This window comes from Leptodactylus fuscus, chromosome 2 (assembly GCF_031893055.1).
Source record: "Leptodactylus fuscus isolate aLepFus1 chromosome 2, aLepFus1.hap2, whole genome shotgun sequence".
Lineage (NCBI taxonomy): Eukaryota > Metazoa > Chordata > Amphibia > Anura > Leptodactylidae > Leptodactylus > Leptodactylus fuscus.
Genome location: NC_134266.1, coordinates 49,574,260 through 49,601,239, shown reverse-complemented (window position 1 = coordinate 49,601,239; position 26,980 = coordinate 49,574,260). Strand labels below are relative to the sequence as shown.

The 26,980-nt window shown below is 42.0% G+C and overlaps 1 protein-coding gene across 3 annotated transcripts in view; it reads left to right on the top strand.

The window, feature by feature from the left end:
• SSH2 (slingshot protein phosphatase 2) overlaps nucleotides 1–26,980 on the top strand; it is a 163,370-nt gene that overhangs the window by 62,689 nt on the left and 73,701 nt on the right. For all 3 annotated transcript variants that reach the window (XM_075263730.1, XM_075263728.1, XM_075263731.1), the window contains one exon: nucleotides 3,656–3,699. In XM_075263730.1, the coding sequence (XP_075119831.1) occupies nucleotides 3,656–3,699 (44 nt within the window). The remainder of the gene's footprint in view (nucleotides 1–3,655; nucleotides 3,700–26,980) is intronic.

Sequence of the window (26,980 nt, the reverse complement as noted above, 5' to 3'; positions counted from 1 at the left end):
TTTTCGTTCATTTCCTATTTATGTTAATTAAATATGTATCCGAGAGAAATCTCCCATAACAGCGAGAAAATGAAAAGCTCCTCTGCTTAATGGTCTCAGCCTCCAATTACTCTCCCGATGAAACTCGCACGTTTCGTTCTTGTAGTCAGACAGTAACTGGATTTCCTTACCTTGTATTCTTTCATGTACACCAGGGATGTAATTATTTTGATGGATTACATGTATGTGTAGTCCCTGCCGGGGGTCTTGTGGAGTTACAATCGCTTGTTTTCCGCTTAGTATGTGTATAATAGCTATGTAAGACCAGGGCCACATGGGCGCACAGCAGGTAAGTCGCTACCCACCCGCTGCTATCTACATATATTAATGTCTGTGTAAGACCAGGGCCACATAGGCAGTAAGCATGGCAGGTTACCCACCATTAATCCACTGCGATCTACAGCATAGCAGGTAATACGTCGACTAATCTCATACACAAGTTGCGACTAAGTTTTGCATGCTGTGAGTTTTAACCTGCAGCATGTCTGTTTTTGCTGTGCATTTCACCTGCAGCATTCAATGTATAAAACTTAATGGTTGAAAGCTGCAGGATAGAGACCTCTGAGTGTAGTGATAGCCGTTTTGATTCAGACATGTTCGGTCTGAACGAAACTGCGGGTGGAACCTCACAAATATTGCGACACCAACCAAATAACCGACTTGAACAAAATCATGTCGGTTATTGGGGTTGATGATCGTTTTTTAAATTTTCAATTAATTGCTCAACCCTGGATCAAATAGTCTTGATCTAAATCTATTTTTGTACACCGCTCCTATGTAGTAGAGCTATTCTCAGTGGTTAAACCCTATCAACCCCCCTCCCCCAACAAACAGTCAAACACATGTGTGCCATCAGGTCCTGCAGTTGACTATACTTGCCTTCTGCGTGCAACACCAACATATCCATTGATCAGCTGTTCTCTTTAGCTGGTTCACAGAGAATGGAGAAGGAAGCAGACAGTGCTGTTCTCTGTGTAGTGGTCAGACCAGGTACTGCAGATCCACCCCTATTCACTTGAATGCTGCAGCCCTACATAGAGAATTGAGCTGTCTTCCTGATCCATTATCTGATCAAATAGGGGTGCCAGATGTCTAACACCCACCATTATATTTATTATAATGCCCTACAATTTTCTGTAGTGCATTATACCCTGTGCCAACCAGGCCTTTTATTGAGACTGGCATAACAATCTCATATATAATCACCTGTAATAAAGAGATTATCCAAACCATATTGTTTTCCAGGGCAGTAGAAAGTAAAGTAGCGGTTTTAGGGTAGAACTATTTTATGTGATCTGTTGGTCCAGTGCAGAATTGTCAAGAAAACAGAAAAGCTGTTTCCTGAGCCAGAAATACACTTTCCTTTAGATAACTCATGTAAATTAATTTACTCAGCAGGGGGCAACAAAGAGCTTCCAAGAATACAAAGTGGAATAAAATACAGTATGTGCGCCCTGGGAGGAAAGCTGGCCACACTTCTATATCTGAAATACAATCACGAATCATGGCAGGATTGGCTGAGAATTTAGGGTCTGTTCACACCGGGTTAATTCATGCTGATTCCAATGTAGAAAATGCAATGCAATAAACATGTAAAATTCCTCAAATGATTTCACTGGGAGGCTTTAAAAACAAGTGTCCTGCCCTGTCCTTCAGCAGTGAAACCTCAGCAGGTGGCCGCTCACTCATTAGCACCATATGGTTAAAACACCATAAAAGTGTCGAAATTCACTTACTCCTTGTGAACATAACCTATTGTATACCCCACGCCTTAAACAAAAGATGGCTTATCCTTAGCGTAGGCCATTACATTGGTAGGGGTCCTACTCTCTTCACCCGCCCTGGCTGCGGCACTTACCCAAGCACTCTCCATTGGTCTGTAGACCTGCGCGTCTGTTATTTAGTATCCATTGTGCAGGGGATTGCAGCTATGCATTAGTTATATGAGCAATATTATCAATATACAGGTCCAGCTATAAAGTCGCCAGTATAGGAATATTTATAAGTGCCGTCCAAGTGGAGTTCCCCTTTGAAGCCAGAACCCAAGTAACATAAGGGCACAATGCGCTTTTGCCACAGTGGAAACACCGCAGCAACAATCGTGGTGTTTTACAGTACCTGCAAAGTGAATGGAGTTCTGTCTAATCCCATCCACACATTACAGAAGAATATCCGCAGCGGACATTCTGTCATCTTAAAAACCGTAGCGTTTTTGTAAATCACAGCATGTCGGTTATATCTACGGAAACACTGGCGGTTTCCCTATAAGTATAAATGAAGCAGAAAGCGTTGCGTGAAAAATCGTCATGTGTTTCCCCCGCGGTTCTCTCGCCGCGCTTTTTGGCTGTGGCCTGCTACGAAGGGCTTTAGCCTAATCGTGTTTCACACTGTAATAACCTCTGACAATAATAATCTCTATGGTTTCTATTGATGTGGTTATTTATGGGTAGTAATAGGAAAGTTAGATATGATAACCTTATTGGCTTTTCACATCTATTTATGATCGGCGCATGCAGTCCGGATATATTAATAAGCAGTTACATAATCTACACCCATTACACGTGAACTGTCTAGAGTACAGATAAGCCGCATACATAATGAATATGTTCTCAGCCAGGGTTGTCAGACCAATTTGGTAATTCTATTTATAGATTTCATTGATTTGGCAGTCTTCTATATGTAATAGATAACATAGGTGTGTACACATAATTTCAAGTATATACATGGTCATGTGGTTAGCTTGTTTTATATCTGCTGTTGCTGCGACTAACAAGTCCTAGTCACAATGTAGTGCTTCATTTGTATTGGGACTACGTAGACGTAAACTATATGCTGCAACATTGTGCCACGGCTACTACACAGTGTATGGAGCCGTCTGCTTCCAGTTCTGTGCTGAGAACTGCTGATTGGTGATGGTCTGACACTCCGCACCCCCTCCAGTCTGATATTGGTGACCCATCCTAGGGATAGACCATCAATATCCAGCCTCAAACAGGAGGAATAATTTAGATGGTCTCTGTTCCCATAGGGGATTACAAATATGAGTGATGGCAAGTTCTGTATAGAGCTGCAAATTAAAGGGCTTGTCCAAGGTTTGTTTTTTTTATTTATGGCCTTTCCTGACATTAGGCCATAACTATTGGATTGTGCGGTGAAAGATCAGCTATTCGGGGATACATCGGACCTGTATATAATACAGAGCACGGTGCTGGAAGCGGATAACTCACTGCCCTGTATGGTGGTTAGGCGCCGTTACTGAATCTCTTTTCCTATTGATGTTATTGGGAACTGGGGTGCAGTAACATGACCTGGCCACTATACAGGGCAGGGAGCTATCAGCTTCTGGCTCCATGCAATGTAGAGTGCAAAGGCTGATCTGTGCAGGGCCAACTGTGCTCCCCCACCGATCGCATATTTATGACTTTTCCTAAGGATACACCATAAATAAAAGTAAAATTAAAAAAAAAAAACTAGACCAATAAGCAGAAATTTGTATTCTGACGGATTTGCTGATTTCTATGCCGTATTTCACTGTGACAGAATACCTGATATATAATGCATTGTGTATGACCGCTACACGTCTAACATAGAATAATGGCCTCTGTTCTTTCTGCAGGAGGCGGACAGTGGGGAAGAAGAGTGTCGGTCGCAGCCTAGAAGGTAAGCCGCTCTGCAGATATGTACAGTCAGTTCTGCAATTTTCTTCATGACTTGTTCTTGTTGCTGTAGGATTGTGATGGCCCGGGCACCTCTTTATGGACTGTCAGCCCCCATAGGGGCTCTCACTAAAAGTCTGACTCCGTTTCACTGTAATGTCTTGGTTTCGTGCCGGAGAGCACAGTTTCTACCCCATTCTGCTGTTTCACCAGGTGTAAAGTTACAGGAAAATGCAACACTTTTTTTACCTTTCTAGGTAACCGTGAGAATGTCCCTGTCAGTTCCAGTAAGTGTAATAATAGTCTGCTAGGTTAATGGCTAATAACAGGTAGTCCTTAACTTCCCGTAACTTTATTATGAGGCTTAAAGGGGATTTATCACCTCCATTTCTAATGTGGAAATGACATGTGTGAAAGCCTTTCTATTCAGTGCAGTGAGTGACGTTTGCAGCCAGACCCATTTCCATAGTGTCATTCTTTTAGGCTCCTGTTAAGTCTTGCCTTTTCCTTGAAAGAGAGAACATAGGCAATCTTCAAAGACTACCAGTACTAGGAAGTATTGCACAAGAAAGGTGCTTGAAATAAGAGAGGAAAAAATCATTATTTGGGGGATATGTGGGGAGTCCATTCATTGCTCTGGATAAGCAGCCATACTCTTATAAATGAGGGTACCCCAGCACCCTGATTGTTAGATTTGCAGTGCTGGAGTTCTCTATTCTCTGTCTCTTTTGCCGGTGCACCAGCTCTCTATGACATCACCGACTCTGCTCTACTCCTGTGCTTGTGCTTAGAGTAGAGCATGGTCGGACACATAGTCATGTTGTCAGCAGTGGATGCTGGGCGCAAAGACTTCCAGTACTCTGCTGCAAATCTGATAATGGAGAGGCTACTGGTCCTTCATCTATATGAGCAAGTCTACTTATCCAATGCACTGTGACCACTTTTTATCTTCTCACATAACCCCTTCAGGTCCTGTTCACACTGGCATGCTTTATGGCTGGACTTGGAGGGGAAGATCTGCTGATAGACGTTTCTTCCCAAGAACAAAAGGATTGTGCAGTTGCAATCCAAGGTCCTGATCTTTCTCTCCCAACATTGGTTATCATGCAAGTGTTAGGAGACCCCAATATACATTAATAGTTTGGCCTAATCTAGCTTTAGGCTGGACTAGACATTGGTTAGCTGTAAGCCAAACCTGACAACTTTCCTGACTCCCCCTTAAAAATCCAGGTAAACCTATTTGTGTGTGCGGATTACATGAGGTCAGGGAGGACAATTGCTCGGTGTTTCTTTTACTATGTTATGAGCGATGTGTTTATGATGTCGAGTTTCCACTTCCGTTTTCGGTCTGGATTACTAGAAGAAGCAGCCGTACTAAGGCGTGATTATGTTATCAGAACACGCTGTGCCCGACCACAAGACACCTTACACAATAACACAGTTTCCGGTAGTGCTGCAAGTTCTCACCACGGATTTATTACATTTGTTTAGATACTCTCTGCCAGGTGATAAAATCAGGTTGTGTTACCTTGTCCAGAGGTTCAGGTTCATGTTGGTGATTTTATTTCACACCTGACATGACTTCTATTGAATAGTATTCTCTCCATGTCCTGCAGCAGTGTGCACACATTATTAACCTAATGCTGACTATTCCCTCCTAGTAGAAAGATAAGGCTGTGTTCACATGTTGTGTGTTTTTTTGATGTTCTTTCACTAGCCTGCTATTATTCCTTAATGAAATGACTAGAATTGGAATAACAAGGCTGATTATTTTCCAGAAATAGTGCCACACTTGTCCATGGGTTGTGTCTGGTATTGCATCTCCACTCCATTCAAGTGCTGTAGTTCCAGATGCTATGCACAGCTGTGGTGCTGTTTTTAGAAGAAGCAGCCATGTTTCCCTTATTCACCATCCCAGGAGTATGGACATGTTTGGACAGGTCTATAATATGCATATTAATAGATTCTGCTTAAAATTGCTCAAATGCCCTGGTCAGTGACTAAAAATGTCATGTACAGACATTCTAATGGTAGTCATGCATCGAACATGGCTATTGGGCAACCCCCTACACATGCATACTCGGATCAGCCTGGCATGCATGTGTTCTCAAAAGGAAGTGGGAAGCAAACTGCTGTCAGACACTTGTAATGTTGACAACAAACCTCCCCCCCCATGTCCCATCATTGGACTGTCAGGACAAGGTAAAGTTCTTTGATATAAAAATGATTTTTACTTAGAAAATATTTTGTGATCTGCCGACTGTAGAAGACCTGATGGCAGGACAAACTCCTGTGTAAATGTGTGCTAAACGGAGCTTACCATGCTTTACCTTCACACAGCCCTTTAAATCCAGATAAAAGAACAGTAAACTACCTTTAACACCACAAGACAACTCCGCTTCACTTTATTCTATTGTCCTACATGCAACTGGCTCTTCTTTTATCCCAAAATTGCAGGGCAATAAGAATTTTCCGCTGCGGCTGAGTTTATCCACACAGGGTGGGGACGGGTTATAAAGAAACCACTTGGATCCGTGCAGATAATACTTGGCTAGGAGTCAGATCATTGCTTTGCAGCCTACATTGGATCAAGCTGTATACTCACTATAGGCAATGGCTGCAAGCTGTATACTCACTATAGGCAATGGCTGCAAGCTGTATACTCACTATAGGCAATGGCTGCACTTCCGATGTTACTTTTCTTTTTTTTTTTTTTTTATAAATATAATTTTTGAGAGAATAAACAAAATAAACTTGCAGCTTTTCAAGTATACATACATTATAAAACGAGAACGAGGACCCAAAATTGCAGCATGTTAAATTAGCAAGGACAATCTGTGTATCTAGGGGATATCCCGGGATACATCAAGAGCATTGGAAGGCCTATAACAATGAAGCAAGTATACAATAAAATATAGTAGGTCCCTCAAATATGGGGAAATAAAGGAACAACAAAACTGCACGAAAAGGGGGAGGGAAATCATAGCTCAGATTCATACCTTGCCCAAGATGGGGAGTAATCATAACCAGGGGCAGTGAGGCTACAAGGAAATACTCAATCACCCAGGGGCATATTTACTCGTGCAATGTAGTCAAACCACAGGGACTACTTCTTGCTCATTCTGTGATAGTCGTGATTTTTGGAGGCTAGTTCCAGGGAGAAGGCTAAGTGTACCTGATGAATAAGCTCTGCTATAGTAAAACAAGACGTAGTCTTGCAGTGGTAGGCGATCATCAGTCTCGCTGCCGAATAATCTGGCCCAATACAGTGCTCAAAGTATCCGGAAGGCTCGCTGAATCAAGAAAGCATAGCGCTAAACCCAGGGATGGCTGCAGCAGAATGCCAGACAGTTGGGACATAAATTGGAAAACGACTTTCCAAAAGGCCAAAACTGGGGGGCATTCCCACCACATGTGTAGCATGGTTCCAATAGCGCCGCAGCCTCTCCAACAAAGGTTAGTGTGTGAGGGGGGATATATGTGCCAGTTGGGTCGGAGTGTGGTACCACCTAAGAGCTATCTTACAGGCCATCTCCCCTGGAAACCCTCCTGACAAACTCCAATGCTGAGTACCAGTCCTGGAGGGGAATCGTCCGATTGAGGTCAGATTCCCAACGGGACAAGCAAGCTGGTTTAGTCTGTTCAGAAACTCTTTGGTTTTCTTTGGCATTAATATCCAGGTAGGAAATGGTTCACACCTTGATCTTGATATCTAGAAAATATATTTGCTTTTCGACATTGTAAGTCCTCATAATAAGGGCTGGACGACATAAACATATGATACATGACGATCACCTGGCTCTATTGCATAGGATATTCTTATCAAAGGGGTCTTCTAGAAAATAACATTGCTAGCCAATACTTATGATAGGTCATTGTTGTGTCGTCTGTAGGATTGTGCCCCTGGTACACCATAGTCCATAGAACGTGTATGTCTACCTGTGTGTTTTTATGGTAAAGGAGTTTTCCAGTGGGATTAAAAAAAAGAAAAAACAAAAACATTTTCAGGTTAAGGCCCCACATTGCGGAAAAGCTGCTTCTTTTGGTGCAGATTTTGCTACTTTTTTTGAGCCAAGGATAGGTATAGTAAGGCAAGGAAGCTCTTTTACTCCCCCCCCCTTCTTATTTTTGGATATGTCATAACGTTGGTTGGTAGGAGTCCGATATATCAGATCGCTACAATTCCGAGAAGCAGAAAAGTTTGTATTGTGGGTGGGGGTCCACTGAATTCGGGGGGGGGAAACAATTGAAGCTACCATTAATGTAGGACAGGACACAAGGAGTGTATATAACTATGAGGGGAAGTTGTGGTCTTATTGTGGTCAATGATATCTCTTCCACTTTTTGATTGACATTCACTTTGATAAGGCTTACCCACTTTGTGCTGGGTATTGACCACAGCCATCAGCTTCCTTATTGTGTCGCTTATTGTCTTTGGTCTGATACACTGTAAATGTACAATGGCTACTGGCGAAACGTCTATAAAATGGGTTATCTTCAGATTCGTGACGAATGAAGTGAGGAATTTGTTTACGTTCTTTAGTTTTATTCACTTACTTCCTTGTAGAAAGACTGATGTTTGCCCTGAGAACAGAGCGCCTGGGCGGACAGTATAAGGGCGACCTCCTTATTGGTTTTTTGTAACGTTGTGCAATGATACTGAGAAGACTAAATTATCTTCAGGAAGAGATGAAGAAAAAATACTCTCAGAAAACAAATCGTGATTTGCATTCATTTTTGTTAATTCATCGTGTCGACCTTGAGCGAAATCCTCTACCAATGTCCATGGAGAACAGGTCGCTCACTCCGACTCATTTGTATTTCCTATGAAAGTTAAAGGGGAAATGAAAGATGAAAGAAAACAGGAGAGTTTCTTCCGCTGTTTGTAGGATTTCTACAAGACTTTCAGGAACGTACAAACTCTCAAAGGGGTTAAAAAGGCTTCACCCCCCCCCCCCTCTTCTTTTCCAATGAAATGAAGTTAGTTAACCCATACCAAAATTATTTCCTAGACTTGAGTAGAGAACACTTCCGTATCCCTATATATTAATAATCTCCCAGTGTTTCCAGCTATGTTACATCTATTATTACAGCAGAGGTGGTATATTGTGACAAGATGTAGTACGATTTCCCTGCTATAATCTCCATGATTGACATTGTGTGTAATAATCCCTGATGTTATCTCCACAAGTCTATAGTTAAACTTGTAGATCCTGCGTTCTACATAATTGTAGCAGAATGAACACCTGAATACCGGTTTGTGAGGTCTCTGTTTCATGGTTTGCACTCCAGGCAAAAAAACCTGAATAATATGATCTCCTGAACCTGAACCATGTCTTTTTTACACCCTCCGGTATAGGGGGTGGTCTGCTATCCATTCCTGTAGGTGGATACTGGGTGGCAGAGGTTTTGTATAGTTTCCAGTATAGTGGGTGACTGGTTCACAAGAAATATATTGGTTATGATATTTAATATTCGACATTGACAGAATATTCACTTTATCATTTATATAAAGAAAAAAAAAAGTTAAAACGGCAGCAAAAGTTCTAAAATAACCAAAGGACACTAACGTCTCACTTCCCATGCCAGCGCTGCACAGATGCTCCAGGGATCCCTGTATTATAGAGGAGTCTGTGCAGTACAGCAAGTAAGTACTTTCTGGTACCAACCTTTCTGGGCCCTCTAATGGCTTCCAATAGGGGATGTCACCTTGAGCAATGCCAGAAAACCTCTTGTTGGATTTCTTGTGTCCGTTCCGTTGCTTACGTAGAATATAAATGATGCCAGTTGTGTCGGGCAGCAGAACATGTGCATTTACTTTAACATGCGTGTTATTGGAGAGGTTTGTGTAATAGTTGTTGGTTGAGCACTATCAGATTTCTATGACTAGCTTCACATAAGCAGTAAAAGATGGAGCCGTGTGTACTAGACCAGTGCCAAAAATTTGCTGTAGATTTAGTGCAGTGAGCCAAACAATAGATGATATAGACAATATGTACCAAATGTATCATCCAGTCTCAGACACGAATACACTTGGGGCCATTTCTGCAGTCTAAATATTAGACGGGATTAATAAATCTGCCCCACAGTGTTACCGCCATGGCGTTCTGCATGTAAAACCTTGTATAGATTTATACACAAAGCAAGGACAGCTATAAAACATAGCAGAGTGTTAGTCATCTTCTGATATTTGTCTTATATAGCTTCCTAATTTTGCTGACAATGATTCTTGTAAACTAGACCTGGGGTTGAACTATATACTTGCTGGGACCTGACATGTCCTTACGATGTGCCAGCCGTCTGGGTCATGAGTTATGTAACAGAACAAGTCCAATCACGGGGCCATTATTCAGCACAAAAAAGATCATGAAAAGGCTTAATGACATGTAAAATCCACTTACACAGAATCAGTCGCCTTGTTTTTTGCAAAGAGGCAGATACAGTTTTCGTCTTAGCTGATAGATGGCTCAATTTAGGCATCCAAAAGACCAAGTAGAGCATAGTACATGACCTGTACGGCTTTCTATATGTTCACGTAGTGAGTAAGCTACTCTGCTTGTTAGGTGATTGGTTATAATAGGCCAGGGCTATGTGGGATCATTACATTTATGTATATTTTATTCATTTATAAAACTCCAACATAATCCATAGCACTGTACAGAGGTTGTCGATACTTACGTTGCTCCCCATCCCCACTGGGGCTCACAATCTAAATTACAAATTAATCTATTAGTATGTTTTTGGCGTGGAAGGAAAATGAAGTGCCTGGAAGAACATACATGCTCTATGTGGATATTGCTTTGCGTTGGATTCAAACCCACAACCATTCTGCCCTTCAACAAAGTCTGTTCTAGGGTTGGGCGATCATGACCCAAATCAAAATCACGATTAATTGGGCATTTTACCTTGAATAAGATTAATGGCATTTCAATTATTTAGGTCACCCACTTTTAAAGCAAGGTTCACCCAACAGTTTCTTTTGGACCGAATACGGCTGAACTAAAACTGTGATTATTATACTCTGTCATCTGTAGGGCGCCAAAAGTATAAGTGGGCAGACCAGTGGAGGTGATCAAACATAAAAAAGTAGTGTTACTCACCTCTCCTGGGCTCCAGCGCGACTCCCTGTTCTCTTTGCACTTTTAGCTGACATCAGGGGCTGCTTAGGCCTGTTTTTGGGCCTCTGTCGTTATGTGGCGTTGTGATGCATAGACCCAAGCGCTACTCACCCTGACGTCAGGCAGTAGACTGGGAGAGAAGAGGCAGTATCACCCGTGGTCCAGGAGAAGTGCGTCTTACTGTTTTTTATGTTTGCTCAACTCCCCAAAGCTCTTCTATTCTCATACTGTGGGGACTCTTCAAACCCCAGAGTATAATAAGTGGTTTTGGCTCAGATGTGTATGGTTTGAACAAATCTGCAGGTGGAAAAATCATGAATTTGATTTAAAAAAAAACAAACAACCCTTGATCTCTGTGTAAATGGATAGTCCTCCTCTGTATCCATTTTTCTGCACCCATTAAACACATTCGCTGGCCGACTGTAGAAAAAAAAAAAAATCATGTGAAACCTGACAGTCTGATGCCATTCTTGCCACATGGTACAGAGCTTTCATGTGACGCATATTAGTGTATAGTTTTTTTTTTTTGTTTTTTTTTGTGTGTATACATAAATTTATTTATATATATATATATATATATATATATATATATATATATATATATATATATATATATATATATATATATATTTATGCATTGCGTAGAAAGCGCTTCGATAATACACAGTGATGCGAGTTCCTGTTGTGGAAACTTGTCACTGTTATCTATTGCTGTAAGGGAGTGTTCACACAGCTGAATCTACAGTCCGGGGAAGATTATAACTTCTTTTAGCATTGTATCCAGCTCCTAAAATCATGGTTACTCCTTCAGCAGAACAGATAAGTCCAGATCCTTCATGCACAGTCTATATGACGCAGAACATGGTCCATCAGCCCCCACCAAAATCCCTGTAGTACGTGTTAGATTTCATTAGTTTTTATTCTAGGGATCCTCTTGCTCTTTAGGGATGGGGTGATGAAGCATCAGGAGTCTTACAGGCCATCCAGTGTTCCCCTGGGAAAAGGTCTGCAGATCAGCATACCTCTAACAGCAACTGCGAAGGGCAGACATCTTGTAAATGACCCCCTACTTGTTTCCCAAGGCCTTTTTACAAGGTTGGATATTGACTTACAAGATTGGTGACTTAGGCCTCATGCAAATAATTGCAGATAAAAGTAGAGACTCCTACATTTCACTGGGCCCATACATACAGTCATAGTTTACATTTCACTGGGCCCATACATACAGTCATAGTTTTGGCGGCTCTGTGTCGTGGCCAAATCAAAGAGCTGAAAAATATGGAGCACGTCCTATATCTGTCTGTATTTGCGACTCTGTCCATTCATTTTCAATGGGTCCGTGAAAACCACAGATGACACACGGATAACACCCATACAGGCAAGTACGGTCTCAAAAATCTGGATAAAATATTGCGTGCGTTTCCTAGATTGAATGTGGTCTTGAGACGGGGGACTCCTTGCATCATAGTGATCTGTAGTGTTAGGAGTCCTGGCAGCTCCACGCTGTGTATAATATGGGGCAGAATAGCTGCAGGGACTCCTTGCATAATTGATCAGTGTTATGCAGGGAATCTTTTTCGTCAAACCACATACATCCCGGGAAATATGATCTGGACCATACATGCACTAGGTTTTTTGGACCATACATGTCCATGTGCATGGGGTCTTAAAATTTGAGTGAAGAACCCCATAGTTCAGGTTGCCTAAACTTCTGCTACAAATGTAATGTGTAAGACTAAAGTCATGCACAGCATTTTGCAAAAGTAAATGGAGGCCTCTCGGTCTTAAAATTGTTTCTTTTGAGTAAGCTCGGCTGAACCTGTTTGTATGTCAGCCTACTTCTGTCGACTTAGCAAACCGCTTTGGGGAACCCTGACAAGCTGCACATGGCAGATTGGCAAGAGGTTGGCGCACCTTTAAATCATCTGGCAGCGAGCCCAGTCCAGCTCTGCTCCATCTGTTAGACTTGACTCAGCATGCTGACTTCTCAAAAGAATGTCCCGCACCCTTTTGACTGGGTGAAGTTAAGGCAGCAGTGAAGGAAAACCCTGTCTTTTTTGGATAGTGCAATTTTTAGAATTAGCTAAGCAAACGCCACGTACCCTCCGGTGGTAGGTAAAACACTTGTGTTCTCCCACGACTAGTGACTGGTCCCTTATGTTCTTTAAGGGTTTATTTAGGCAACCTGTTGCTAGTGGACCATGGGTGCCAAAGTGTGGGTGTTCTCGTGGGAGAGCTGAAGTGTAATTGTATCAGTCTGCTACGGTGCCAGCGTTACGTCTGAGTCATTAATAATACAGACGCGGCACAGTTATTTTGGCCTGGGGTATGATGGAGACGTCACCAGCAAGTCTTACAAGATGTGGGTAGGTCTGTGTATGTTGTGGAAGAATTAGGGTTGGTAGGGATTTGGGAATTGTGTGCAATTGTAGTCAGGTATGTCCTTTTATGTAAGGCAAGTAAATGTTACAAAGCATGGTCCCATGCCACCACTTTTGCATGTCGTAAAGGGAATTAAAATATATGACATTAAAGGGGTATTCCCATGACGCTTGTTCACTAACCTGCAGGCTGTTGTGCTCTCTTCACTTCCTCCTTTTCTCGCACATAGGTGGGCGGGGTTTCACTTGCACGTGATTGGTTGTAAATGAATTACTACAGTGTGAAGCTGATGTAGCAGAGCTGGATTTGAGTCAGTTTGCATTACATACAGAGGTAACGGACTCACTATCTCAGCCCTTATCAGCCAAATTCAATTAAACCGACTGATAAGCGCTCAGAAATCCCAGAGCTCTCACCTCCCCTATCTGTGTCATTTAAGTAGCGGAGCTTCTCAAACAGCTCAGAGCTGCTCCCAGCCCCTCCCCCTCTGAGAGCAGGCAGCTACATCACTTGACAAATGAGCAGATAATCCCAAGAGCCATAAAAACGGAGTGTAAACAATGAAGTGAATAAATTAAGATAGCGGCCAAACAAAGCAGTTTTGATAAAGCAATGCATTTAGGAAAAGTCTTAAATCCACATAAACTAGCAGTATAGATAGGATCCTTGTGATGGGACAACCCCTTTAAAGTTAAGACCCCACTTACTGGACCGCAGTGAAAAACATTGCATTTTTCCCCATTGTGCCTTTCACAGAAAGGAAAGGGGAAACCTCTGCAGAGTTTCTGCTTCCACTATATCTATAGGGAAACTGCCAGCATTTTCATAGGTATAATCGATATGCTGTGCTGGAAATCGCAGCATTTCTGCTGCGGTTATTTTTCTGCTACAATTCCATCCACTTTGCAGGGACTGTAAAACGCTGAGGTTTTCCAGGCTAAAAATATTGATGTCCTATGGTAAAGGTAGTTCATTGTTCTCAGATTGGGAAGGTTCTGATTATTATTATTATTATTATTATTATTTATTTATATAGCACCATTAATTCCATGGTGCTTTACATTTGGGGGTTACATACAATACACAGAATATACAGGTAGATATAATACTAACAATGACTGACTGGCACAGTGGGGTAGAGGGCCCTGCCCGCGAGGACTTACAATCTATGAGGGAAGGGGGTAGAAACAGAAGGAGAGGGACCCACATCGATCATCTGTTCTCAACAGCTGGTACATAGAAAATGGAGCAGGAACTAGATTACACCATTCTCCATGTAGTGACCAGACCATTTGAATCAGAGCTGAACTGCAGTAACTCAGGTTGGCCACTACATAGAGAACAGCGCTGTCTGCACCTTGTTCTATTTACTGTGTACCAGCTGCTGAGAATAGATGATCCATGGGGATCCCGAGTGTCAGCCCCTCACCAATGTGGTAATGATGATCTATCCTCATCATAGGCCATTTTTAGCCTGATAAACCCCTTTAAGCTAATCGCAGTACCTTACACGACCTGTGACACTGTTTTCAAATATGGCTGCCTATTTCAGGAAGTGCTGGACTCCAGCTCAGACTTATGCTAGGTTCATACTAGCGTTGCCTCTCTGTCATTCAGGTCGCTGGACCGCTAAAATAGCAGTTACATACAAAGCCCGGTGGACCCCATTTCCTATAATGGTGTCTTATTGGGTTTCTACTGTTTTGAAATTGAAAGCTGATTTTTTGACGGTCTATGTGACAGTCTCCAACGCAGATGTGAACCCAGCCTGAGGCTACAGTGAAATTGGAGAGTGTCCAGTGGGAGGGTAGAGCTGTCATTATACCTGTAGGGGGCAGACCCCTCGTGAGTTAGGGGCAGTTATCTGCAGCGTTGCCAGAATAATACATCCCTAAAGCACTCTTCACTTAATAGGCAACAAATAAGATAAGATATAAGATATAAACTTAATTTAAAGCAACTAATATCTGAGCAGCGGACCATACCGAAAGTACCGTGTTTAGCTTAATGTCATATTTCCTGCTGACAGACTCCCTATGAGGCTGGGGACCATGTGCAGGGCAGGGGTAAGCAATCTTCAGCACTCCAGCTGTTGTAAAACTACAACTCCCTGCATGCATACTTACTCTGCTGATCTTGGAACTTCCATGGAAGTGAATGGAGCATGTTGGGAGTTGTAGTTTCACAGCAGCTGGAGTGCTGAAGGTTGCTGAGCCCTGGTGTAGTGAATGGGATGCTAGTGAATCCCACCCCACAAAGTGATGAAATACGCGCAGCGGAAACGCTGCAATTTCCAAAACTTGGTGGTTTTGGAAATTACAGCACGTCAGTTATACCTACGGAAAAGCCGTATCGGTATAATGGAAGCAGAAAGTCCTCAGAGGGAAACTCTGCAAACTTTCTGTGAAAAGCGCTGCAGAAAAACAATGATTCATTACTGCCGTGGTCTTTTCCGCAGCACTTTTTTGATGCAGGAAGCTACACGGGGCCACGTAATGAGTAGCATATTTTTACTGTGCCAGTAGATCAGAGATTTTCAGTTTGATGGGCATGGGCTTGTAACCTGACAAGTTTTGTAATATCATAATTACTTCAGTGTTCTAGATCAGAATCCTATTAGTATTATATAGAGTGTCTAAAACATGGTGCACGTCCACGATTTCCAAAAAGTTGCAGGGTATATTCATACATTAAGGTTTTTATATACAATTTTTATAGCCAAATCCAGGTGTGGATCATAAATGTGCACTATTTTTGCTTGCTTTGATTTTTTGAATTATTTTTTTTTTTATATATATCTGAAGTCCACTTTAAATAAATCAGTGAGAAATCTGTAATTAAATTTTCACAGCCTGAACATGTTTATCGACATAAGCTATAAATGTTGCCCTGCGTGTTAGATATTAATACTGCAATTGTCTAATATCTTCCTCTTGGCCCCAGTTCCCATTTTTATAGCAAGTACTGGGAAGTACCCGGACTATTCGCTTACTGGTAAATGAATCTAATTGTGTCATTTTGTCAGCTACACCCTTCCATAAAAATTGGCATACACACAAACACAGTTGTGGGTTTATAAGGAAGAAATAAAGGCCTGCCATCTATTTAAGTGTATATTTCCTGTGTAAAATGTTGGGCCATAGAAAAGTTGTTTGTTTTTTTTTGTTTTTTTTTCCCCTCCTGAAACAACTGTCCTAATTTTTAATTTATTTTTTTGCAACCCATAGGAATGGGGCCATGGTTCACCTCGCCTTGTCCCATGCATATTATATCAAATGCAGACAATATTGGGTAAGAAACCCCAGATTTTCACTATCCCCACCATTAAATTGATGCACCGTTGTAAATTTTTCTCTAGCCCCCACCATTCCAGAGCAATCAATGCTGTTAGTTTCAGCACAATTATGCTTTCCACTGTCAAGTGGGTGGTCCTTGGCTGGAACAGGAAGACAGGGACCACCCACCTGACAGTAAAAAGAATAATCATGCTAAAACTAACGGGAACGGTGGGGGCTAGAGAAAAAATTCCAACTGCGCTGGAATCGGTGGAGATGGTGAAAGGTCTTCTTTAAATCGGTTAGTGTTTTTTGTGTATTTTTTAATTCTTTTCTTAATAACCAGACCACTATAGACAATGAAGTTTCCCCGAGTTGGCTGCTGAACAGTGTAGCAGACTGGAGTTACTGCTAACAAGTCACACAATGTAGAAGAACCCTGAGTCATAAAAATGTAATTGTCAATATGGTGTGAATCAGGCTGTGTATACATTGCTTGTGGGCACGCTGTTGGCTGCATATGCTCAGGATCTGTATCTCTGGCGGAGGCTTGTGAGAGAAGCCATAGAGAGACATCCATCACATGTAGGCCGTGTGCACACAGGACTACAATCAGGCCTGTCCAAATTCTGGGTAATCTAAATTCTTAATATGTGACAAAAAGACTTTGAAAGACGCATGAATTTCATAGCAGTTTTTAGAACTGAAAAAAAATAGTAGCAGAAGCCGTAATGGGATTTTCCCACAGACTTTTATGATCTATCCTCAGGATATGCCAAAAAATGTCTGATCGTGATTTTTATTTTTTTGACAGCCATATCCAGTAGTTAGTGAGCTCACTGAGGTGCCCTGTGTCCTCACCATCTATAGAAGTAAATGGGAGCTATAAGGAGAGCCTAGAACAGCAAGCACCACATCTTATAAGTTACAGGATGCAGTGAAGCAGCATCTAGGGAACTCCATTCTGTCATGCAGCCAAGGATAGCCATGTTGCCTTACAACACCTTCACTCGTTTAAGTGGATGGTATCACATTGAGACCCCAAGGATACAGTATCACAAAAAAATATTATATTGTTGCAGTTGCGGCATCCTTAAGGTTACAGTGTGACTCCATTTACTTACAGTAGTGAAGGAGTCACAGGGTAATGCAGATCTTTGGTCACCGATCTCCTCCCAAAACTATACTTGCCTTATGGTATATACTGTGGCTATCCTTATATCCTGTCATGAGAAAATCTCTAAGGGCTAGTTCACACGGGGCAAAAGGGTCAGGAGTTTGAAACGGAATCCGCGTCAAAATCATGCCACCTCCCATTGAAATCAACGAGAGCCAGTCATTTCCTTTTACCGTGAGCGGTTTGTTCCTGCTCACAGAAAAAAAAAAAGCGACATGCCCTTTCTTCAGGCGGATTCTACGGCTGATTCAGCCGCTGTGTCCACCTCGCGACACCTCCCTCCGGGTTAGGCCCATTCATTTGGGCCTAATCCAAAGCGGAAAGCTGCAACAGAATGTGTTCACGTGGAACCCCATGTGAACTAGCCCTAAGGCTAAGGCCCCACATTTTAGATTTTGTTGCGGTTTTTTTAAGCCAAAGCCAGGAGTGTATTGAGCAGAAAGGAGAAGTATAAGAGCTTCCTAGATATTTCCCATTCCTTTTGTAGCCATTTTTAACTTTGGCTCAAAGAACCACAGCAAAATCTGCAACAGAAAAAGCTGCGTTTCCGCATCGTGGGGCCTTAGCCTAAGGATGGGTTCACACAAGCGCTTAATCTCTGTTTCTGATTTTCTGTTCCCAAACCTGCTTAAAAAATGCAGGACTTTTCTCATTTGCATGCATGCATTTTTCAGGCGGAAACCAGACGGAAACTCAGCAGACCCGATTATAGTCTATAGGGTCCGCGGGTAACCACTCTTTAAGCGGGTTAGCTTTCCGTTTTTTGGGTTTCAAAGCGGACCCAAAGAACGGAAAGCTGAACCTGTCGTAATAAAGCCAGTATACACAAAATGTGTATGTACTGCTCATTGACGTTAGACCACTCTCCTGCACTGGCCAGCCCTTGTATTACTACGAATACACTCATGGAGATAACTTCTTAGTAATCATCAGTATTATGGTTGGGCAGTATTTACACTGTATTATGCGGTGTCTAAATCCACACTTTCTGCACAATTTTATGGAGCTGTAATTCTGGTTTATTGAATATTTTGTGTGTGAACAGTCTTATTTCTTCTCTGTTTTATGCCTCTTGAATACACAGGGCTCTCACTGAGTGGTGTGATTTGTTACAGCCTAGATGATGTGAATAAATCCCATATAATGTGTGTTATAAAGAACTGAATGTCCTATTCTTACTGCTGAACTATTTTCTGGTTTGGCTCTTCAATGATGTTTCAGATGAAAATCTTGTTTTCTTTTATGTTTCAAGCCTCAAAACACCAAAAACTTCACTTAAAATTTCCTCTACACAATGAAAACCCTTATTAATTAAAGGGGTTTTCCATGGTGTAGACCTAGAATACCCAGATCACGGGGTCATACACCCCGCACCCCCACCGATCAGCTGTTCATCTCAGTTGCCAGAACTAACACAGAAAACTCTGTTCTCAAGTGTTATGTCCATGCCCAGTTACTGCAGCTCCGCTCCAAAGCTTTGATTCCTCATATTTGGATCACATATTAATATAGAGATCAATGCTGTATTTTTCTTTCTTGACTAAAGCCAATTGTGGCTTCAATTGGAATTGGAATTATAAAGGAATTCTTATGTTTCTACCTTCTAATAAATCCACTCTGGACTTTGATTCAAAGAAAACCACGACAAACTCTGCAGCAGAAACCACAAATTTTTTGCAACATTTTGGCTCAGCCTAAGGGTTTTTCCAGACGTTTTTTTCAATATCTGATTGGGGAGGGCCAACATTTGGCTCCTACGCTAGATAGCTGTTGGGGACTTCAGCCGGACCCTGTAATATACCAAGTCACAAACTTTATTTAGAGTAGAGCTGAACAGAGGCCTCCTTTCACAGCTACTATACAGTTGTACAGAAATCTCTGCTTCCTTTATAACTGTCCCCAACTGCTGATCTGTGCGGGTCCAGGTGACTGCTTCTGCTCATCAGATAAAAAAAAAAAACCAAGAAAACTCTGAAAACCCCCTGGATCCATAAAGGTCAATCTAATTGTACAGCTACCATACCTCGGAGCATAGCACCGCTCTTCATTGCATCACTTTTATGGGATTACAATTCAAGATATGGAACTCAACACCATAATATGGTGGGCAAGTCAGTTCTGTATTGCATACTGTATTAAAGCTTTAAGGGGTTTTGTTTTTTTTTGTTTTTTACTTTTACATTAATATCTATTAGGATCGATATCAAGAGGTCCGACTCCCAGCTGGTTAAAGGGGATAGAGTATTAATGGAAATAGCATAGCAGTAACCCAGAATGGTGCCATGGCTCTGTCCCATTAAAGTAAATGTGAGAGAGCTTCAGTACCAGTCCTCAGTATAGATCATCAATATGAAAATCATAGAAAACCCCTTTAGGCTAAAGTCACACTTTGCAAGTTTGCACTGGGTTAGCTATGGCATTATTGCTAGCGTTAACCTGTTTTGAAGTACAACATCAGTGTAGTGGATGGGAATTATTATTATTATTGTTTATATAGCACCATTAATTCCATGGTGCTTTACATTTGGGGGTTACATACAATACACAAAATATACAGGTAGATATAATACTAACAGTGACCGACTGGCACAGTGGGGTAGAGGGCCTTGCCCGCGAGGGCTTACAAAGCCCATTCACACACTGCAGAAAAAACCTGCAGTGCAAAGTGACTTTTGCTGCAGGTTTCGAACACCTAGCATGTCGCTTACCTAGCATGTCACCTAACATGTCAATTACTGCTGTCATTCACCTGTGGATTTCCAAACTTTGCAATGCAAAGAGATCCTGGAAGAGAATCTCGAAAACCAAGCAACATAAACCAGTGGATTTCGGGAATCCCACTCAAACTTGTAGCATGTCGCCTGAGCATCAAAGGGGTTATCCCATGTAAAAATCCCAGGTGATAGATGTATGATCACTGGCTCCCCAACTGATCACTAGAACAGACATCCCAAGCTTCTACATTCCCAAGTATGTGTAGTCGTCGTCAGGCATGTGTCCTGCCACTGCCTTGTAAGACTGATGGACCCAGCCAAGTGCTAAACCATTTACAAAATAGATTCCTTGAAAGCTAAAGTGAGGTAAGACACCTGTCCGTGCTCACCTTTAAGGAGAACATTGCAGAGGAATTGTTGCTCAGTGTCAGGAATGTCGTGCGTTGGGTTCACACGCGGTCTGGTTAAGTCAACAGACATGCAAAGCAGATCGGCCATCCCCTTGAGTATTGATGCTCGGCTTGTGACCTCCAGATGACGTCTGATTTACATTGATTCCCAAGGACCCTTTGTTTAAGTTTTTTGTAAGGTTTTAAGTCCACAACAACAAAATCCAACCCAGAAGAAGGTTCTAATTATTTCTGGAATATTTTCTACTTCCTGGTCTATTTTGCTGTCGCCAGCTGTAATCCTCCCTCCTCCTCAAATTCCATCTAGAATCTGAAAGCCTTTGTGACAGACATATTTTATGGATCATAAGTCACGTTGGCCACTCAGTATCGCCTGGCCTTTTACCCCCAGTCTTTTCCTAGGGAACACTGAATTATTAGGAATAACAAGCCTGTGTGGGGGAAGAAATTGGACTCCACATTGTATGGGAGAACTGCAAGTAGCATTCAGTGTGTCAACAATTTATTAAAGGGAACTTGTCTGCAGATCCATGTAACCCTGACCACAGACAACATGACTGAGCCACCAACTTCCTCATATTATATTTTACCCTGAAATACTCTGACATTTAAGAGAAAACATAATATTAGAAGAACCAGGCTTGGGGGGAAAATGTCCAGTAGGCGGCGCCTCTCTAGTTTCCCCTGCCTTGGCTTGGTTGACAGGCCTCTCCCTATGTGCGTCAGAATTTCTTACTGCCTGTGGTTATGGCGGCAGAATTCTGCTGACAGGTTTCCTTAAAGCATCATTCGCTGAAAAAATATGAATATTACATTGTATGAGACTATATCACATAAGCAGGAAGTTTTCTTCTGATTTATTAACAAAGAAGTTGTCAGAAGGTTTTCAAACCCCTTGGGGTATATTTACATAGGGCAGATTTGTGACTGTGTATCTGTTCCGTTTATCTGGATAGGACTGTAACATGGTGGCAAAGGCACGTCTTTTGTCTTTTTAATGATGGCCTAGCCTAGGATAGGTTGTCGTTATGTGATCAGTGGAGGTCCAACACCCAGGACCCCTGCTGATCAGCTGTCTGAAGAGGCACCACAGTCCCCGCTTCACAGCAACCTACTGTCACATACCTATAAAAGTTGGGACGGGTATGTCAGTGGGAGGTAGGGACTCCTATTATCATAGATAACTATTTTGTTTGGAGTCCCTCTCCCAGCATACTGTTCAGGGCAGGAAATCCGGACAACACACTTACTAACCCACTGGTCCATAAAGACCTGTCAGTATTTGACGGTCCCAAACAGACCTGATGAATTCCTTTTAATGTTTTTTAGGGGTTCAGGAGAAAAATGTATGCTACAAGATAAGCTTGTATGTTCTAAGATGGACTTTGAACACTGGTAAAGGATAGATTTCACCATCGTCTGTCTGGTAGGAAGTAGAGAGAGACTTGAGAAGTCCTGAGCTACAGACTACTGGTGTAATACCTCAGATTGTAATTGTGCAACTCTCCGTAATTGTGTAATATAACAGGGATGGCAGAGTATTCCTCGTGCTAGTGTTGACACCACACCTCAGTGACGCACACATCTGGTTGTTGTCTTTAGTCAGAGGGAAGTCGTAGCTCATGTTAGTTATTATTAAGAAATCCCAATTCTCTTGGGCTCTTGCCCAACGTATGCCAGTCTCATGTGGTTAGGGATAAATGTTCAAAGCCAGTCACCTACAGTCTGTATCAGTGGGGACCAATTATCTGGTTGGCTTTGTTCACACTAGTGTCTTGGCTTCCGTTTATAAGAGCTCTTTGACGTCTGTGATGGGTCCATTTTATAATGGTTACAGGCTTGAATGGGGCAAATTGGTGGGACAATAGACTGTATATCTACAATACTAAGAAAACTTCAAGGGAAAACCAAAGTGCAAATGTGATCCGAGCCTTAAAGGGATTTCCCATGAACACTACCATACTTAAAATTGTAAACAATTAAAAGTTCCACATTTTTGCAAATATAAAACATAAAATTTTTTTGCAGAGTTATAAATATTTTCTCTAATCATCTTGAGCTAGGTTCACACCTGTTGAAGACTATGCTGCAGAAACTCATTATAGTCTATGGTGTCCATGGGTAATCGCTGGTTTTAGCGGTCTGGCACTCTGTTGTTTGAGTCCTCCAGCAGACCCATACAACCTGTGCGCGGATGTGAACCTAGCCTTAGTGGTATCAGTCAGTTGCCGATAGGTGCTGGAACGTTCTATAAGCCAACCATAACTTGTCACTGGAATATTTTCTAGCGCATGTGCTGTCTCTGCCTAATAAGGGTCAGTTCACACATGAGCAAAGGGGAGGTTTTTGACAGCAAATTTCGCTTCAAAAAACCGCCCCTTTACAATGGTGGTCTATGCAGACCGCCGGGCTTCTTTTTTCCGCTAGCGGCGGGCTGTTGCTAGCGGAGAAAAGAAGCGGCATGCCCTTTCTTTAGGCGGAAGCTGCGGCGCGCTGGACCGCGGCTTCCGCCTAGCGGCAGCACCCTCCTGTGTCGGCTCATTCATTTGAGCCGGCTACAAAGTGGAAAGCTGCAACCGTGATGGTCATGGCAGGTGGGTTTTGACTAGAGATGAGCAAGTACTGTTCGAATCAACCGATCTGAACAGCACGCTCGCATTGAAATGAATGGACGTAGCCGGCACGTGGGGGGGTTAAGTGGCCGGCCGGCGTCAAAGCAGAAGTACCAGGTGCATCCATTCATTTCTATGGAGCGTGCTGTTCGGATTGGCTGATCCGAACAGTACTCGCTCATCTCTAGTTTTGACCAGAGAGAGATGCGGTTCGACGCGTCTCTCTCTGTGTCAAAACCTGCGCGGCCCCCAACGTGTGAACTAGCCCTAACCCGGCCACAATATGAAAATCATGGCTGGATTTTTAACAAGTGTCAGACCATAGAATGTTCCTCCATTCATGGTTGGATCCATAGGTTGCTAATAAGACAAAACACTGTCACCTCTAAGATGGTTAGAGGAAATCTTTAAAACCCTGCAAAATGTTTAATATATATTTGCAAAAATGTTTAACTTTTAATTGTCTACAAATCTAAATATGGATATATTGAGCTGTATACCCCTTTAAAGGAGAGCTTGCAGAATGAAATCAACACAGACTGATGTTTTTTCCACGTCTTCAATAGACACCAAAGCTAAGAGAAGCTGATGGTTTCTGCTCCTTCTATATGGTGATTTGGAGCCACAGTGGTTTTCCATGAAAACACTACTGACGGAAATTGGGACAGAAAATGTTGTCAGGCCATTTTATAATCGCTGCATTAATTTTTTAATATTTACATGATCAAAGGAATGATATTTGATCAGTCACAGGAAGTGAGAGGAACGTGTCCGAAGATCTGTGATTCACCCTTCTCGAAGACGTAGTCACCTATTATTCTGTGTACTGCATTTCCACTTACGGCTAATTGCTGTATCAATATTAATTGTTATTCCTGGATGTGTTTAGGTATCTCGTGTAGTATGCTCTATAGTCTACTCCCTTCTCTGTATGTGACTCACTGCACTCTTCACCATATATAGATGTATAAGACGGTGCTTACGTAATTGCTCTACATCACTCCATATGGTTTTACGCAGTTGTTCTGTATGTAAAACAGGATCATGAATTAGTAGGGCCAATGTTCAGTTTTCACAAATCTGGTAACACAAGCGCCAACCAACACACAAACGTTTCTGCTAATACTTATAGGAAATGTTTTTTTTTTTTTTGTTTTTATTTAAATGTAGATTGTGAGCCCCATATGGGGATCACAATGTGCATTTTTTTGTTCTGTCCTATCAGTATGTCTTTGTAGAATGGGAGGAAATCCACGCAAACACGGGGAGAACATACAAACTCCTTGCAGATGTTGTTCCTGGCAGGATTCAAACCCAGGACTCCAGTGCTGCAAGGCTGCAGTGCTAACCACTGAGCCACCGTGTTGCCCCTACTTATAGGAAATGTGTTGCCAATTTATTTTTTTTAAATAATGTGTATTAGGGTTTATTAGTTGTATGATTTTTAAATTATTTTTTTATTTATTTTTTTTAATACTAAATAAAGACCAGAACACACAGTTCATATTTGGCATAAAATGGCTGCAATAGTTCTAGTGAGCTTGCATTATTAAATAAGCTGTAGTAATAATAATAATAATAATAATAATAATCAACTAAAATTCATGAATTCCAGAACTGGTCAACCCAAAACTGGATGACTAAACCCCAACAATTTACCCTGACAGAATAAGGCTGGGTTCACATCTGCTCCGAAACCACCAAAAATCGGTGGAGAGAAAAGTCTCCACAGTCACAGAAGACTTTTTTTTTTTTTTCTCCACCGCTTTCAGTTTTGAAGCTGCGAACACTTAGTGGACCCCGTTAAAGTCCATTGTATCCGCCAATCTCCATGAGTAACCTCTGGGGTCCTGTACGACGCAGACCACGGCGCTGGTGTGAACCTAGCGTAAGGGCAGGAAGGGTTTTGTTATACCATGTTCACATCTGGGCTGTTTAATCCATTCTTCTGGTAGGTCGCAGGACAACAACAGAACCACTGGGAACCCATTGACCATAATTGGGTCTGTCTGGTGTCTGTTTTTTTCTTTAAAGAGGACCTTTCACATCCTTTGGCTCTGGCTGTTTTATATACCACTGGAAAGCTAACCATGCACTGCATTCAGCATACTATAAGCTTTGACACTATGCACCCGGGGGCCAGAGATATTGGTGCATCATCGCTGAGCCCCGTCTAACAGTACAATGCTATGGAAGAGTATCTCTGTGCCAAAACTAACAGCACCAATATTTCCTGCACCCGACGCACATTGCGAAAGCTGACAGGGCTCTGAATTTATTGCACTGTTAGCTTTCTGGCGGTATATAATACCGCGGGTGCCAGAGGATGTGAAAGGGTTTCTTTTTAAATAACCAAATTTACTGAGAAAGTCAGGCTTTTTTATCCAGTGATTTCTGATGGACACTGCAACGGTGACTCTGAACAGAGACTCCAACACAGATGTGAATGGAGCTTTAATCTTCTTGCAGTTAGTCCAGATACGAGCTGGCGATCCTAAACACTAGAATTTATAGACTATTTTCCCGCCACAGAATTTCTACCAGTAAGGATATGGAATCCCTTCAAAACCAGAACATTCCTGAACCGTCACATGCCAAGGGATGGGGCCACCGCTCACCTACACCTGACCCAAGCTAAAATATACCACAAGTATACAGAGATATAGAAATATACCAAGTAATGGCGGGAAGTAAATAAGAGGGGGAAAAAATGGGCAAGTGGACAAGGAAGTGGGGAGTTGGGGGTCACTGCGATAACATGGGGGCCCTGCTGGATTCCTGTTCATGGCCCCTATTTGTTTTGCAATTGGGTCTTATCTTCGAAAGCTTCGTCCATCTGCATGACCACAACATTTTTGTTGTGATAGATGTGGAAACTCATTCAAGCAGATGTCTACATTCAGGACAGGAAGAGACCATCCAAACAGCGGACAGATCTCCATTTCACCATTTCCATGCTGCATTTTGTAAACCCCCCCACATCCTGAAAAACGAGAAAGAAAAATAAAACATCCTGCAATACCCCCCACGCACAGGACGAGGATATGTGGCAGTTTTTTCACAACAACTATGGCAATAGCTAAGAAGTGGGCTACAAAATATAGCGCACATTTATGTTATTGCTAGTGGAAATTTATCGGGAGGCAAATAATTTTGTCTGCGTTGCCATAATTTATGCTAAATTTGTTAAACGTTGCACAATGTTGGATACATTTGGCGTTCCTGTAAAGGGATTTTCCCTGAAAATAACCATATTTAAATTTGTAGTTTAAAAATAAAGTTTTTATAAATATAAAAATTTCTTTAACCATCATAGTGGTGACATCTGTTGTGTTGACCAGTTGCCGATGAGTACGGCCGTGGCTGCAAGAACCCAGCCATGATTTCCTTATTATGTCAGGTTTGTTTTCTCATATGTGTAGTGTTCCGGTCTGATAACCTGTCCACAATAAGGAGATCATGGTCCCAGACCATAGAAAATTTGGTAAGATAAAATACTCGCTACCAAAATGGTTATAGAAAAATCTTTACTACTCTGCAAAATTTTTAATTCTTTGTATTTGCAAAAATGTTCAACTTTTAATTATCTACAAATCT